This window comes from Syngnathoides biaculeatus, chromosome 22 (assembly GCF_019802595.1).
Source record: "Syngnathoides biaculeatus isolate LvHL_M chromosome 22, ASM1980259v1, whole genome shotgun sequence".
NCBI lineage: Eukaryota > Metazoa > Chordata > Actinopteri > Syngnathiformes > Syngnathidae > Syngnathoides > Syngnathoides biaculeatus.
In genome coordinates this window covers 15,833,576-15,847,217 of record NC_084661.1, presented here as the reverse complement: position 1 = coordinate 15,847,217, position 13,642 = coordinate 15,833,576, and the positions used below count along the sequence as shown (strand labels likewise).

Here is a 13,642-nt window from a genome sequence, read left to right as displayed (position 1 = left end):
AACAAAACAATACAAAACAACACAATGAAAGCTCTTGGCTCTCATTTGATCCAAAAACAAATTTTTTATTCTTTCAGGGGTGTCAAACTCATTTTCATCGCGACCCAGTATGACGGTGAAAAGCATATAAATGTATAATGTTATTATTCCATATACCACATTGCTGCTGTATTTTATTGCTCGTTTTAACATCCACTCTAATTCGGAATCAGATGTCATGGAAATAGTGGTAAGTAAATACCTTAGTGTATAATTTGTTTTAAGAGGGAAGTTTGTGAAAATGCACGCTTGAAGAAGTAAGAGAGGAAAAGGTGCAATTTCGGCTCAGATTTTCTGGCAAAACAAAGACTATAAAAAAAGATATACTGGGTTTGCTCACACTTGAAAAATAGACTGCTGTATTTCTAATATTTGCAAACTTTAGGCCTTAACTGCAAACACATTTTGCACCTTACTATAATAACTATTTTACTTTTTGGGAACTGAGAAGATTTTTTTTTCTCAATTTAAAATGACACAAATCGAACGCGGGTTCAGTGCAATTTAGAAAAAAAAAGAATTTTCATCTTTATTTTACATGTAAACATTGGTGTCTTCGCTCTTGGTAGGCTGTAAACTGTCGTCCTCATGGTCCTAGCGCCGTCACCATCTGACAGCCAGCAAGCCCAAACGCACCACCGCTTGCAACAAGAAATACAGTCGTGCGAGCTGAGTCATTTTTTTCTTTCTTTCACGCATTATTAATCAGCTATTAATGCCCTGCTCCAGGTGAGGATGCCACTCGTTTATTGTCTTGTTAAAATGAACTCAGCTGATGTTCGCCTTTATCACGCTAGACGACGGTGCCGCCGTCGAGAGAAATGGGTGCTGGCGGTCCTAAAGCCAGCCATTTTGAGTCGCGTTTTAAATTAGCGAGCGAGCTAACGAGAGTCGCGTCGGGAATTTGTTGACACGTTTATCATCCACGCGTCAGTCCCGACACTTTACGCCGCTCGTAGTCGTCAATAAAATGAGCATTTGCGAGTTGACGTAGCCGACTTCCTCTGTCATCGCAGCCGTTAGCTTATTGTCCCGAAGGTCCTAATGCCAGCCATTTTGTGTTCGGAGGCACAAGCTCAGTAGTTCAACGTGAGAATATGGAGTAGATGCTGCAGCATCGTTCCTGGCTTTTGTTATATTTATCGTACTGTGAGGGATTTTAGCCTTCGGTTTCATAAATGAGTCTCGTGATTGCTCCTGATTTTGTGGCACTGACTCACTGTGTGTAATGCAGTGATTTGTACCCAGTGGTAATGTGTCTTCTGTTTATTTAACCATTTGCGATAGTGACCTATTTTGATTTGACTTTTTACACCAAGTGGCATCTTAAAAAAAAAAACTTCTCCAAGTACCACCATTGTGGCCGGCATTAAAATGTCGTAGCCCATCTGAGCGAAAGTTTTGTGTTTAAGTCGACAGGCCGCCACATTCAGAGTTGTAAAAAGTAAAAAAAGCAATGAAATACAGATGCCTTGAAAGTTTTGCGTTTGCATTTGGTATTGAGCTGTGAGATTCGACTAATGTAAAATATGCGCCTTGGCTCCATCAAGGTTGGGAAACGCCGGTATAAATCATCTTCGGACAGAAAGATGGCTTCCCCCCAGGCCGGTAGCCCGCCTCCCTCGGAGCAATACACACCCCCGCCGCGAGACGAGGAGAGCCAACGGGAGGACGAGGCGGCGAGGGACGCGCCCGTGAAAAAGCGGGGCAGGGGCCGGCCCCCGAAAGCCAAAGCGTCATTCAAGTGCCCGTCTTGCGCGGAGGCCTTCAGGAGCGTGTCGGCGCTGCGCGGCCACAAGCTCTCGGCGCACGCCAAGGAGCGCCCCCAGCAGCACCACGTTTGCGTCCAGTGCCAGAAGAGCTTCTCCAGCAAAGCGCATCTGTCCAAACACGAGAGCACGCACTCGGCCCAGCGGCCCTTCCAGTGTTCCGACTGTCACAAGGCCTACAAGACGCCCACCGAGCTGCGCAACCACAGCCGCTCGCACACGGGCGAGAAACCTTTCGTGTGCGCCGAGTGCAGCAAGGCCTTCATGCAGGCCATCTGCCTGAGGATCCACATGACGCAGCACAACGGCGAGCGGCCGTACTCCTGCCGCCAGTGCTCCAAAAGCTACCCCACCTTGTCCAAACTCAAGGTGCACATGCGCTCCCACACCGGAGAGAAGCCGTACTTTTGCGGCGAGTGCGGCAAGAGTTTCGCAGACCCCTCCGTCTTCCGCAAGCACCGACGGAACCACCAGGGCCACCGGCCCTACGCCTGCGACCAGTGCGGTAAAACCTACACGGAGTTGAAGGACCTGAAGAACCACGAGCGCTCCCACACCGGAGAGAAGCCCTTCCTGTGCGCCGACTGCGGCAAGGCCTTCTCCCGCTCGTCCTCGTTGGTGTGCCACCAACGCATCCACTCCCAGAAGAAGCCCTACCAGTGCGAGCAGTGCGGCAAAGGTTTCACGCAGCTCTCCTCCTACCAGTCCCACCTCCGCACGCACTCCGGGGAGAAGCCCTTCCTGTGCCCGCAGTGCGGCAAGATGTTCTCCGACCCGTCCAGTTTCCGGCGCCACCAGCGAGCCCACCTCGGTTTCAAGCCCTACCCGTGCGACAAGTGCTCCAAAAGATTCCGGCAGCCGGCCGATCTGGCCGTCCACGAGCGGGTCCACTCCGGGGAGCGGCCTTACAAATGCCAGAGCTGCGACAAGGCCTTTGTGGCGTCCTGGGATCTGCGGCGCCATTTGCTCGTCCACACTGGCCTGCGGCCCTTCTCGTGCACAGAGTGCGACAAGTCGTTCACCGAGCGCTCGAGCCTCAACAAGCACCGCCGCGTTCACTCGGGAGAGCGGCCGTTCAAATGCGGCGAGTGTTTGAAATCCTTCGTGGTGTCCTCTAGCCTGCGCAAGCACGAGAGGACTCACGTGGCAGAGCAGGCCCAGCGGCGGAGGCAACCGGAGGAAACGGAGGCCGCGGGCTTCGCCGGCGACCACGCGGCCCTCCCGCAGTTCTCCTGCACCCGCTGCGACGCCACGTTCGGCACCTGGGACCAGGTCCAGGCGCACGAGAATCTCCACGCCGTCGACCGGACTCCGGGCGAGACAGCGGGCCCGCTCACGTGCGGCACCTGCCAGGCGGAGTTCGCGGAGCCGTCGGAGATGCGGGAGCACGAGAAGCAGCATCCCAAACCCAGGCCTCACGTGTGCGCCAGCTGCGGCAAAGGCTTCCTCAACCGGGCCGGCCTGCGCAAGCACCAGAAGATCCACTCCAGCAGTAAACCGCACAGCTGCTCCCATTGCGGAAAAGCCTTCCTGTTCCCCGCCTACCTCCGCAAGCACTTACGGACGCACGTGGCCGCCTCGCAATCCGACTTGAACATCATCCACACCGACCCGCTGCCCTCCCCTTCGCCGCCTTCCCCTTCGCCGCCTTCCAGCGACCCGCCGCCTGGCGCCGCGGAGGCCGGCGGCACCTCCCTGACCGTTCCCGTCACTGTGTCTGCAACCGCTTTCCACGAGTATTTGATCAAGGAGGAAGGGCTTTAAACGACACGTTCATCTAGCGGCCTTGCGTGGAGTCGCAGGAACGTTCCCCGCCACAAACGGGCGAGAAACTGCGAGCGATCGTCGCAGCCATCGCCTTGCAAAGGGGCGGAAAAGCTTTTGGAAAGTTCCAGAAAGTTTCCAGTATATTTCAATGATAATTCAGCTGGAGAATCATGGCGACATTTCCCAATATGTACAAATTAGGACTTGAAGGTATTTTTATGTAAGGATATATATATATATATATATAAAATAATCAAGCAAAAAATTGTTTTGTCAAAAGCAGACATTCATGCAATGTAGATGCCCACGTGCAACGGCATCATTGTACCTTCATTGCTGCAGTTTTTGGAAAATGGATTTGTCCAGCGCACATTCTTGCCAGATTTCTCACAAAAAGTAATGCACAGAAGATGAATTTTAATATCATGACCAAATTGTTTTTTTTTTTTTGTATGTCTGCTACGCTTGTCAAGTATGTTGCTTTTCTAAAAGTTGTCCAGCTACACCATGCATAAGTTTTTTCATGTGTTTTGACGAAGACACGTTGCCGCCTGCGGATGTTTTTTTTGGGCTCCGGACCCCGCAAGGTTGCAAACATACGGCGTTTGCCCCGTCACTGTACAAATTTTAATTCGAAATATCAATTTTTGTTTTGCGTTCATGACACCAAACCAAAATACAGTGCACCGGTATCGAGCGTCGTCTGAAGAAAAGGAAACTTGCGTCAAGTGTCATCCCAAGAGAAATAAAACTGAATTTGACACACACCGCAGTTGTGACGTTCATTTTGAGTGTGTGGCGCATACTATATTAATAATAATAATTAATTCCCGTAATTTCCGGACAACAAGCCGCGACCCCCCCCCCACACACACACACACACACGCGCGCTTTCAACCCTACGGTTTATGCGGTGATGCGGGTAATTTGTGCATTTTTTTTCTAACAGCCGCAAGGGCGCACTCGAGCGGAAAAGGTAAGAATGAGACCGGTGGAATATATGTGCCGAGGAAGTGACTTTTACCGGCCCTGTTAGCGCTGTGCTAGAGTTATGCTGACGTGTTACTGGCGTGTCTCAGTGATATTAACCGGTAAGTTTAATTTTAATAATAGCTGGTAGCGTTAGCGCGTCGCTAGCGTTAGCTAGTTAACCATCCAATTGGAACAAATACTACAGGACTCCTCATGTGCATTTTTATAGTTGAATTGTTTCGAAATGCATTCTAGATATTTTCAAGACGATTGACGCCGAAAACGTGCCAAGACTTAAAATATGTAGTACTTCAAGCCGTACTGGAATCTGTCCATCGCTGGTGTGTACACTTAAGAACAAGTGCACACATTCTACACTTTTACATACTAGATTGTCATTTAATTGTACAAAGCGGGCGAGGAAAATACACGTGGAAATCAATTTTTCTCCGGCGAGAACGTCATTTTTGTCGCTCAAGTCTGTTGCTGTCCTGCACACTGTACAGCACTCGTTCGTGTAACTGGCAAGGATTGCTAAAGTGAACGCGGCTCGGCTCAGCAGCAATTTGCGTGCCTTTCAGTACTTGGACTGCTTCCAATGGGGTGAAAAGTGAAGGTTCTGGTGATTCTTGATCATGATGGTCTTCCTGTTGCTCTGCTTCATGGCGTACAGCAGCGCCGCGCCAGCGTCCGTCAGGGACTGGCGGGAGGGAGGACGCGGGGGAATTAGGGAGGATTCCAGCAGGAAGTATTCTAGCACCGAGTCACAAAAGCTGGAAGTACTCAAGTTTCAACAGGAAATGTCGCACGAGCGTTCCAGGTACGAAGGAGGAATTCCACAAGAAAGTATTTGAGCAGGAAGTGTAACAAGTTGTCAGGTATTTGGAAGGACTCTTGTGCGAATTATTCAAGATGCAGGATTTGATCAGGAAGTATGTTTTAATGACACACTTCTGAATTATTCTAGTGGGAAGCACAGCGTTCGCAGGCAGGAAGCTAAAAGTACTGTATATTTTTCCAATCAGGAGAAGTCATCAAGCAGCAATTATTTGGGCTGAAAATGTTATTAGTAAGTATGTTTTATGGGAGGTATTCTGTAGTATTCCAAAAAGAAGCATTGCAGGGAAAGAAAAGGTATTCTAACAGGAAGTGGGACGTTTTGAAGTGTTTGGAAGTATTCTACTGAAATATTAGAATTTATAACGGGAGCTACTGGAGGTATTTCCAGCCAGAAAAGAAGTATACCAGCAGGAAGTACGATTTAAAAAAAAAAAAGTAACCTAGTGGGAAGTTTCCAGATAGGAAGTAGCCTAGAAGGAAGAATTCAAACAGGAAGTGGAGTAGCCTAGCGTGAAGAACCTGAACATGAAGTACCTTGGTTGGAATTATCCAAAGAAGGAGCACCCGAGATGGAGGTGATTTTACAACAGGAAGTCGTACCCCGGGAGAAGATTTTCAAAGAGGACGTACCACAACAGGAAGTACCATAGCAGGAAGTAAAAGTTGGAGGAAGCATCCGAAGCGGAAGTACCCTCGCGTGAACAATCAAAAGAGGGAGGAAGTATCCTCACTCCACCCCCGCCCCCACAAAAAAAAGTATCTAGAAACTTTGATAGACGACGTCACGTCCTTTACCTGTGAGTCAGAGACGACGGATTTAACCTGGAAAACGAAAGAAAGTCGAAAATGAGGATGCTGGAGCAGAAAAAAAAAATGGTGACAAAACAACAACAGACCCTTGTGAAGTTGTAGATGTTGTTGTAAATCGGCTCCATGGTGATGACCCATTCCTTGTACGTCTGTGTGTCCTCCGCGCTGCGGTTGTGCTCTCTGCAGACACGCGAGAGCATCAGGATTGCACCCCGGGGAAGAGACGCAAAGTACCCCCCCATCAATCCCGCTCGCCGCCCTCACATCACTCTCTCGATGAGCTTCATCTGCTGCTCGCTCTCGCGCCGGGCGTCCACGAAGCGCCCTCGGACGGCTAGGGCGGCGCTGGCCTGCGAGGAGTTCAGCTGAATGATGGGCAGAGACAGAGAGGACAGCGCCACCAGGCTGGGGAGGACGGAAGCACACGGGTTTGCCTTCAGCGCGTCTGACGCGACGGTTCGCGCGTTTTGTTACGTCACAGCCTCGTGGCAGATCTGAAGGTCGCTCGGGGTACCGCAAAGTTTCAGTTTCAATGCACGGCGAGTACTTTCACTGTTCAACTTTCTGTAGACGGATACTACCAACATTTTTATAAGAACTAGCGTTACATTTTTTAATCAAACTCTCTGCAAAGTACTCACGGTGACACATCATTTTGCAACCTTAGCTCCTCCCCAAAATACAGAACATCTTCCAACATCCAAAATGTCGTCGTTCCACTTCCTTGACGACGATAACCTCTCACTTTGTTTATGAGCAAAATTCCAACCAAATTGTCATGTGCGAAAAATGTAAACAAGGGCAACCAATTACCCCCCAAAAAAACAGCACGATGCCCTTTGACATTTTTTTTTTTTTTTTAAAGAAATGCGCTCCCGTGAGGCAACACATACTGCACATACCACAAAGTACTTGTATTGCGTATATACTCTAAAAAAACAAAAACAATCTCTATGAACTGCAGATTTCTGAGAAGGACAAGTCGATACTGGATGTTCCCAAAAAATAAGCAAATTGACATCCGCATTATAGTTGAAGTCCAAACTATCGCGGGGGAACATTCTGACATTCCATATTGCAATAAAGGCTGTAACGTAACGAATACTTTTGGGACACGCTGCCGTCATCAAGTGTACTACATCACCTTTCACGGGTGACGTTTCGGGTCATGGTGAAGACTCGCAGCATCCGCCATCCGTTCCTCCGTGTGTACCGGAGCTGCAGCTGGACCGAGACGGTGCTGCCCGACGCCGGCGACGACGCTGCAAACACATTTTGTGAACCGCTTTTTCTTTTCCTTTTCGGACCGTCAGACGTATGTACAGTGTGTGGATATAATTTTTTTTTTTTTTTTTTTTTTAAATCAAATGTACTGGCGTGTGTAAATTAGAGAGAGCAAGAAATTACATTTCATAAATAAATAAGAAGCAATAAAAAATGAAGAAAGCAAATACTGAATAGAAAATCTGTTAATTCATTTATGGGAATAAATATTTTTTAAAAGCATTTTTACATGTTCCATCAAATAATTGGTGAATGTATATAATTTATTTGGCTTAACATAAATACAAATGTTAAAAAATTCAATATACCTTATATCTAATAAATTATTGTGATTTGTACGATTTAAAAATGAGAACTAATTATCCCAAGAATAAACCTACTTTAATCATTCAAATCAATTACATTCATTAATAGAGGTATTTTCCTTTTTTTTTTTTTCTTCGAAATTTACTGTACTTTTTTATGATTCCATTGAAGTAACTGATTGCACGTCCAGCCCTAACACGTTTTTCTTATGTCGTCGAACAATTGGTGACTTCTCCGTAACTGGATTCATCGAGGGGGTGCGGCCCAGCCGCTTTTTGTTTCCATTGATTGTCTTTTTGTGTGGCCTGACAGCCACCATCAACGCTTTTCTTCCAACCAGAACCAGTTTTGCCACCACTTACGCGGCGAGTCACGCTCATCTATTTGTTTATTTTGTTTTTCAACGAGCACTCCAATTAGTTCTATTTCGTACGTCATCGCCTGAATGCCCAAATCTCTCGCCCGAGTTCCGCACCGAGCGTGGAGAATCTGGCATTTTTTTCTTACCTTCCCCCTGGTTGGCCACAAACTGGAAGGTGATTTCTTTACCCAGGTGCACATTTCCCACCTTTCTTTCCGCTTTGTGTCCCGCCTCTTTCTCGCCTCTCATACGCCTGCATCATTAAAATTAAGGAATTATTATGCGAAGGTCTCCTGGAGCTGTTCCAAATTAAGGTTTTTTTAAACCAATGTCTTTTATGGTCCAAGTCGGGTGGAGGAAGCTGTGCTCTGAACAACCGATCAAAGGACGTGAAAAGAAAAAAAAGCTAATATGTGGGGGGTCTATCTGGGCCTTTGAGGATGAGAGATGCAGCGTCTCACATGGATTTGGGCAGCATCAACGTGACGGTGCACTGTGTGGCGATGGTGTTGTTCTCGATAATTTGCTCAAACTCCGACTGCAGCATGTTGGGATTAGCGATCACCACCTGATGGAAATGGAAGGCAACCCGCGTCAGGACAAGAAAAACGTCGCAGATGAAGATCAAGATGGACCTCGTACTTTCCCTCCTGTGCGATCTGAGAGTCTTCCCAACTCGTCCAGCCTGCAGTCCGTTCCCTCTATGGAGAGCACTGACACGGTCACGCTAGTGAAAGATGCATTATTGACAGTCAAATATGTTTAAAAAAACATATTTAGTTTGAGCATGATAATCAATTCGATAATAAACTCAGACAGCGAGTATTGTTATATAGTCGGTCTGCGTTACACCACCGCCAGACAGATTCTGTACGTTAGCCTGTCTGGGACGTTTCCCGTGTTAGCATTGAGCTCGCTCAGTTTTGCTTCCGGTCACACTAGTACCCACCCCTGATTGGCGGCATTTTCCCCGAGTTCTTGGTAGAAGATGGTGGACGACAGGAGCGACCGTGCGTCGTTGTCCTCCACCTCCAGATTCCCCAACGTGGTGTTGGCCTTCCCGTCCGTGCAGATGATCACCTTTCGCGGAGATGATTTTAATATCGCTGGTTTGAGTCGAGCAGAGTTGAAATTAGCCGCGGGCAATCGGAACCTTGGAGCCCGGGTGTCTGGAGGCCATCGTGACGGCGACAAGAGCTGCTGGGCCCAGTGCCGTCGTGCCCTTGGCAGACAACCTTTCGGGGAAAAAACATCAGCGCCACAATATTAGGAAACTACAGAATACAATAACACCAAAAATTAAATAACATTGTGTGTCAATGCTGAAGAGCTTTGGCAGAACTGAAATTATGCAAAATATCTTCTGATGGGGACGTTACTGCGAACGCGCGGGAATTTCGCTAATGTGCTAAAATGATTTGAATCGATGGAGAAATGCGGAAGGAGGAGGAAAATATGTAAAACGTCTGCATCATTTATGCATGTAGTCCCAGAAAATGTGCTCTTCAGCGTTGACACAAAAATCTACAACGAGGCCGCCGGCGGGGATTCCGATGTCGGTCGTACGCTGTGACTTGCTTCTCCAGGAGGTGCCTTGTGTGCGACAGCGGCGGCGGCGTGTTGAAAACCGTGGCGGCCACTTTCAGATAGTCGCTGTCCATCAACTCATCGCCGCTCAGGACGCGGGACGGGAAATCTCCGTATCCGTGTACAGTCACCTGCGGGAGATTGCGGGGAACAAGGGAGATTTTTCTTTCGTTTAAAGTTAAATACAACCGAACTGCACTCAGGCAGTGATTCTTTAGCTAACCACAAGAGGGAGCCACACTTTGAGAATAATTTAACGAAGAGATTTATTTTTTTTTTTTGTCCAGGTGATGTCATTTTGGGGTGTCGAAGTTTTACCTCATAGTTAAAGGTGATGAGCCCCACGGGTGTGTCGGGCTGTTGTTTGTTCAGTTTCTGAACACATAACAAAACAGCTTCCTGCACAAACTGGAACGAACACAACAGTGTTTGCGTTAGCACCTTGTACACAAAGCCGCGATGTAGCAGTTTTTCATCATCGCCGCGTGCAATCGCTTGTAGCGGGCCCGGACGCCCGTGCTGTACGACGTCAGTCCCCTTACCTCCAGGCGCGATCTGTGGACCGACTGCTCACCTGCCAACACCTGCACAAGACGAGAACGCGATGGCAATCTGTGGCGTGGGGGAACAGGGCACCTTTGGCGGCGCCGTCTACCTGAGAGGTGATGCTCATGGAGGCCGAGATGTCGATGCAGAAGATGAGCAGAGGCTGGGAAGCGGTCGGGAGGTTTTCGGCGGAGCTCAGCACGAACACGCCGTGGTGCAGACCGGCGCTCGGGGGGGTGCTGCGCTCAGGCGGCACACAGAAGTAACACCCGTTGGTCTGAGGTTAAAGGGAGATTGGGTGAAAAGAAACACGGCGGATGAACAATTTGAAGCAATCCATTCAGAACATCTTAAGATACATAAACAAACAGCCATATCCTTCATGAAATAAAATAAAGTGGAATGAGCCCAGAACGTGTGCCGTACCAGGTTGTCGTAGGTGGAGTCCAGCACAGAACCACACCGGGAGCAGGGATTCGGTTTTCCTTGTGTGTGCTGCACTGGAAAAAGCACAAGCATAAAAATCATTGGAAGAAAATACAAAGACAAAACGCAACAGTGGCGAAAGTTGACCGACCTTTATCCGATAGCAGCTTTCCCAAACTGACGAGGATCACGTTGGGGTTTCCGGGCAGGGGCTCCTTGTTGTCTGTGGACGCTGTGGACAAAATGGTGGCAAAAGTACTCACAGCGTGGCCTTCACGAGATGGACAGATACGCGACAAACAGCTGTCTTTGTCGTGAGTATTTGCCAAGGTTGTGTGACGATCTGCCGCCTTGGCGATTTTACCTGGAGGTGGCGCGGCCGGAGGCGGGCACAGGAACGGCTTTTTGGCGGAGGAGGATGTGGGCAGAAGCACCACATATTCCGGCATGTTCTTTATGAGGGAAGGTCGGGGAGGAAGAGGAGGCGCAGAGGCTGCGGGGAGACGTTGGGTGCAAATGAGGCCTTGTCGTCGATTAAGATGTACAATACAACCTATTTGAACTGTTTTTTTTTTTTTTTTAATGCTTACGTGCTGTCCGCGTGGGCGCATTCCAGTCAAGGTCGCCGCCTTCCTGGATGTTTGGTGCGCAGTCCGTGTCCGAGGACGACCGCGAGCCTCGGTCGTCGTAGATTGACTCATCGCGCTGGTCGGGGGAGGGCGAACGTCTCAGGTGGGGTGGAAGCAAAGCTGCGGGAAAGCCGTATAAACAGCAGGGATCAAAAGTATGTTATTACCCCGTACTTTAGGCCTGAGTGCATGGATATATTTGTCGTCATGCATGTCAGTCAGAGCCAATCACTCCAAACTGGATGTGCAGACACTCGCACACATTTTTGGGCGGTACCTGTCTTTCGGGTGGGCGTCAAGCGTTTGGGAGATTTGAGTTCCGAGACAACGTTGTCATAGAAGCAAGGCGCCAAAGCCGCCGTCTCCTCCCGCTTGCTCCTGTCCGGGTGTTCGCTGGCTTTGGCGGGAGGCGGCCGACCCGACTTGACCTCGACGGGAGGAGGGGGGGGCGCCCTGACGGGACGGACCCAGCTGGTGGGGGGGAGAAGCGCTGCGAGGAGCGCAAATACGAGAGGTTACACCTCGGTGTTCCCTCCCTCCCGAGCCCGCATGACTAACGTGGAAGACATTTTTGCGAGGTTCTCTCCAAGCAAAGTTTATTATGGAAGGACGACAGGAAAACTTGCTCCGGGCACTTCACAAACAAAAAAAAAAAAGCAGATTTACTACCCGGGAAAGAATCTTAGCAGAGGTGGCCCGCTCAAAATTGGACGACTTCGAGGATTTGCGGAAACGTTTCAGCAGTCGACGTGAAACCGGCGGGGAAAAAAGTCTCAAGAATTGTCGCCACAAATTTAGCAGGAAAGTTTTGGGTGGTTTTCAGGACTTTGGAGAGGGAATTTGCCAAAACGAAGTCCGACCCAAAGCAGGTGCACGAGACACTTGGCCGACCCGTCCAGTGTTGCCGTCACACGATCATTTCAATGATTTACCATAAAAAAAACGCCTGCGTTGTTTGCAGTATACCAAAACTTTCTTGAAAATAATTTATAAAACTGGCAAAAAAGCAATTCAAATGAGCCGACTCTTATTTTCTACTGCTCCTGTTTTGCGTCACGGATAATTTCGATCCGATCCCGGCAGACTTCGGCCAAGAGGCTAGGTACTCCCTCGTCAATCACAGAGCACATTTTAATGACAGGTAATTACATTTAATTGCACGGAGGAAAATATACACAATGCGCACAAAAGTTTGGGGACACCTGCGTGTTACACTTGGAGCGGCCCTTTCAGGTTCCATTCAGTCTATAATCCTTTTTTCCCCCACAAACAATTGCAGTAGCTTGCCTATTTTTGTACGATCAGGATTTCAACAGGCAACATGTTTTGTTCACAATTTAAGAGAATAAGCCTCCCGGTCTGCTCGGCAACAAATCCTGTCGAAAGTCAGACCTTCAAATTGAAAATGTTCACTGCCCGTGGGTAGCCTTTTTTTTAACAGTTGAACTCAAACAAGCGAAAAATATCCATCCATCCATTTTCTGAGCTGCTTATCGTCACAAGGGTCACAGGAGGCGCCACTATCTTCGGGCAGGAGGCAGGGTACACCCTGAACTGGTTGCCACCCAATTGCAGGGCAAGCAAAAAAATATATGAAGCTAATGTTTCAGTCCAGTATAACCGAGCGGCCAATTTCAAATTCCCACCTGAGCGCTTGATGCCGTTGGCTTGATGGTGGTCCTTTGGACTCGTTGATGGAGGCACGTAGACGAAATCACAAGCAAATTCCATCGTGACCGGGCAGGCCTGGGCAATGGAAAAAACGCATTTCAGGAAAATCATCACTTTCAGGGAAGTCCGGCATGACAAAGCTGACCTGAAGCCAAAACCAAACCACTAGAATAAATCAACATACAGTACGTGTACGTGTGTAAAACTTACTCACGGAAGGAGAAGCGAGCGATGCGATCACAGACATGGACGCTTATAAGACTGCAAGCGTTGTTGCGGCGGGTGTCGGTCGGCTTCTCCGCGATGTTGCTCGTCAGGCATCCGGCCGGACCGGCTCGGTGGGCCGCGATAGTCGTCGACGTCACCGGTCGGACGCGTCTGCGGCGCTGCACGTTTCTCCCGTGACGTAGTATTCGGCCCCAGTTAAATATTTGGCAATGCGAAAGCAAGGTGGGGGTGGGGGGTGTCGAGATTATGCAGATTCGAACACGGATCGTGGGAGTGAGTTTCGGATTTAACATGCGGAAATGAAATAGAAAATGCACATTTTACATTTTGTAATGTAAAAAGTGTAACAATTTGTCTTAACTATTGTATTTTGCTTCAGATTTTCATTTTAGTTGCATAATGAAGTC

General features: G+C 48.6%; 2 protein-coding genes across 5 annotated transcripts; one reads left to right on the top strand and one right to left on the bottom strand.

Annotated features, from left to right (window-relative positions):
- Positions 1-24: 24 nt before the first annotated feature.
- On the top strand, positions 25-4,226 carry znf668 (zinc finger protein 668). 4 transcript variants are annotated; one of them, XM_061809613.1, is made up of 3 exons: positions 50-229; positions 609-768; positions 1,590-4,226. In XM_061809613.1, exon 3 carries the CDS (start codon positions 1,629-1,631, stop codon positions 3,570-3,572), a length of 1,944 nt encoding a protein of 647 aa, XP_061665597.1. In that variant the 5' UTR covers positions 50-229; positions 609-768; positions 1,590-1,628; the 3' UTR covers positions 3,573-4,226. The 4 variants fall into 4 exon arrangements, with proteins under 4 accessions (XP_061665596.1, XP_061665597.1, XP_061665599.1 ...); XM_061809612.1 differs by lacking the exon at positions 609-768 and having other exon boundaries at positions 25-229; XM_061809615.1 differs by lacking the exons at positions 50-229; positions 609-768 and adding an exon at positions 798-1,128.
- A 529-nt stretch (positions 4,227-4,755) lies between these two features.
- Positions 4,756-13,426, bottom strand: si:dkey-9k7.3 (circularly permutated Ras protein 1). The gene is made up of 21 exons (XM_061809611.1): positions 13,218-13,426; positions 12,983-13,082; positions 11,614-11,826; positions 11,298-11,456; positions 11,072-11,200; positions 10,859-10,939; positions 10,708-10,781; positions 10,391-10,558; positions 10,278-10,319; positions 10,054-10,143; positions 9,715-9,866; positions 9,302-9,383; positions 9,098-9,228; positions 8,791-8,875; positions 8,610-8,716; positions 8,295-8,401; positions 7,342-7,459; positions 6,462-6,602; positions 6,284-6,377; positions 6,183-6,209; positions 4,756-5,247 (listed from the first exon to the last, which is right to left on the bottom strand). The coding sequence occupies exons 2-21, from the start codon at positions 13,065-13,067 to the stop codon at positions 5,125-5,127; spliced, it is 2,208 nt and encodes a 735-aa protein (XP_061665595.1). The 5' UTR covers positions 13,068-13,082; positions 13,218-13,426; the 3' UTR covers positions 4,756-5,124.
- Positions 13,427-13,642: the final 216 nt, after the last annotated feature.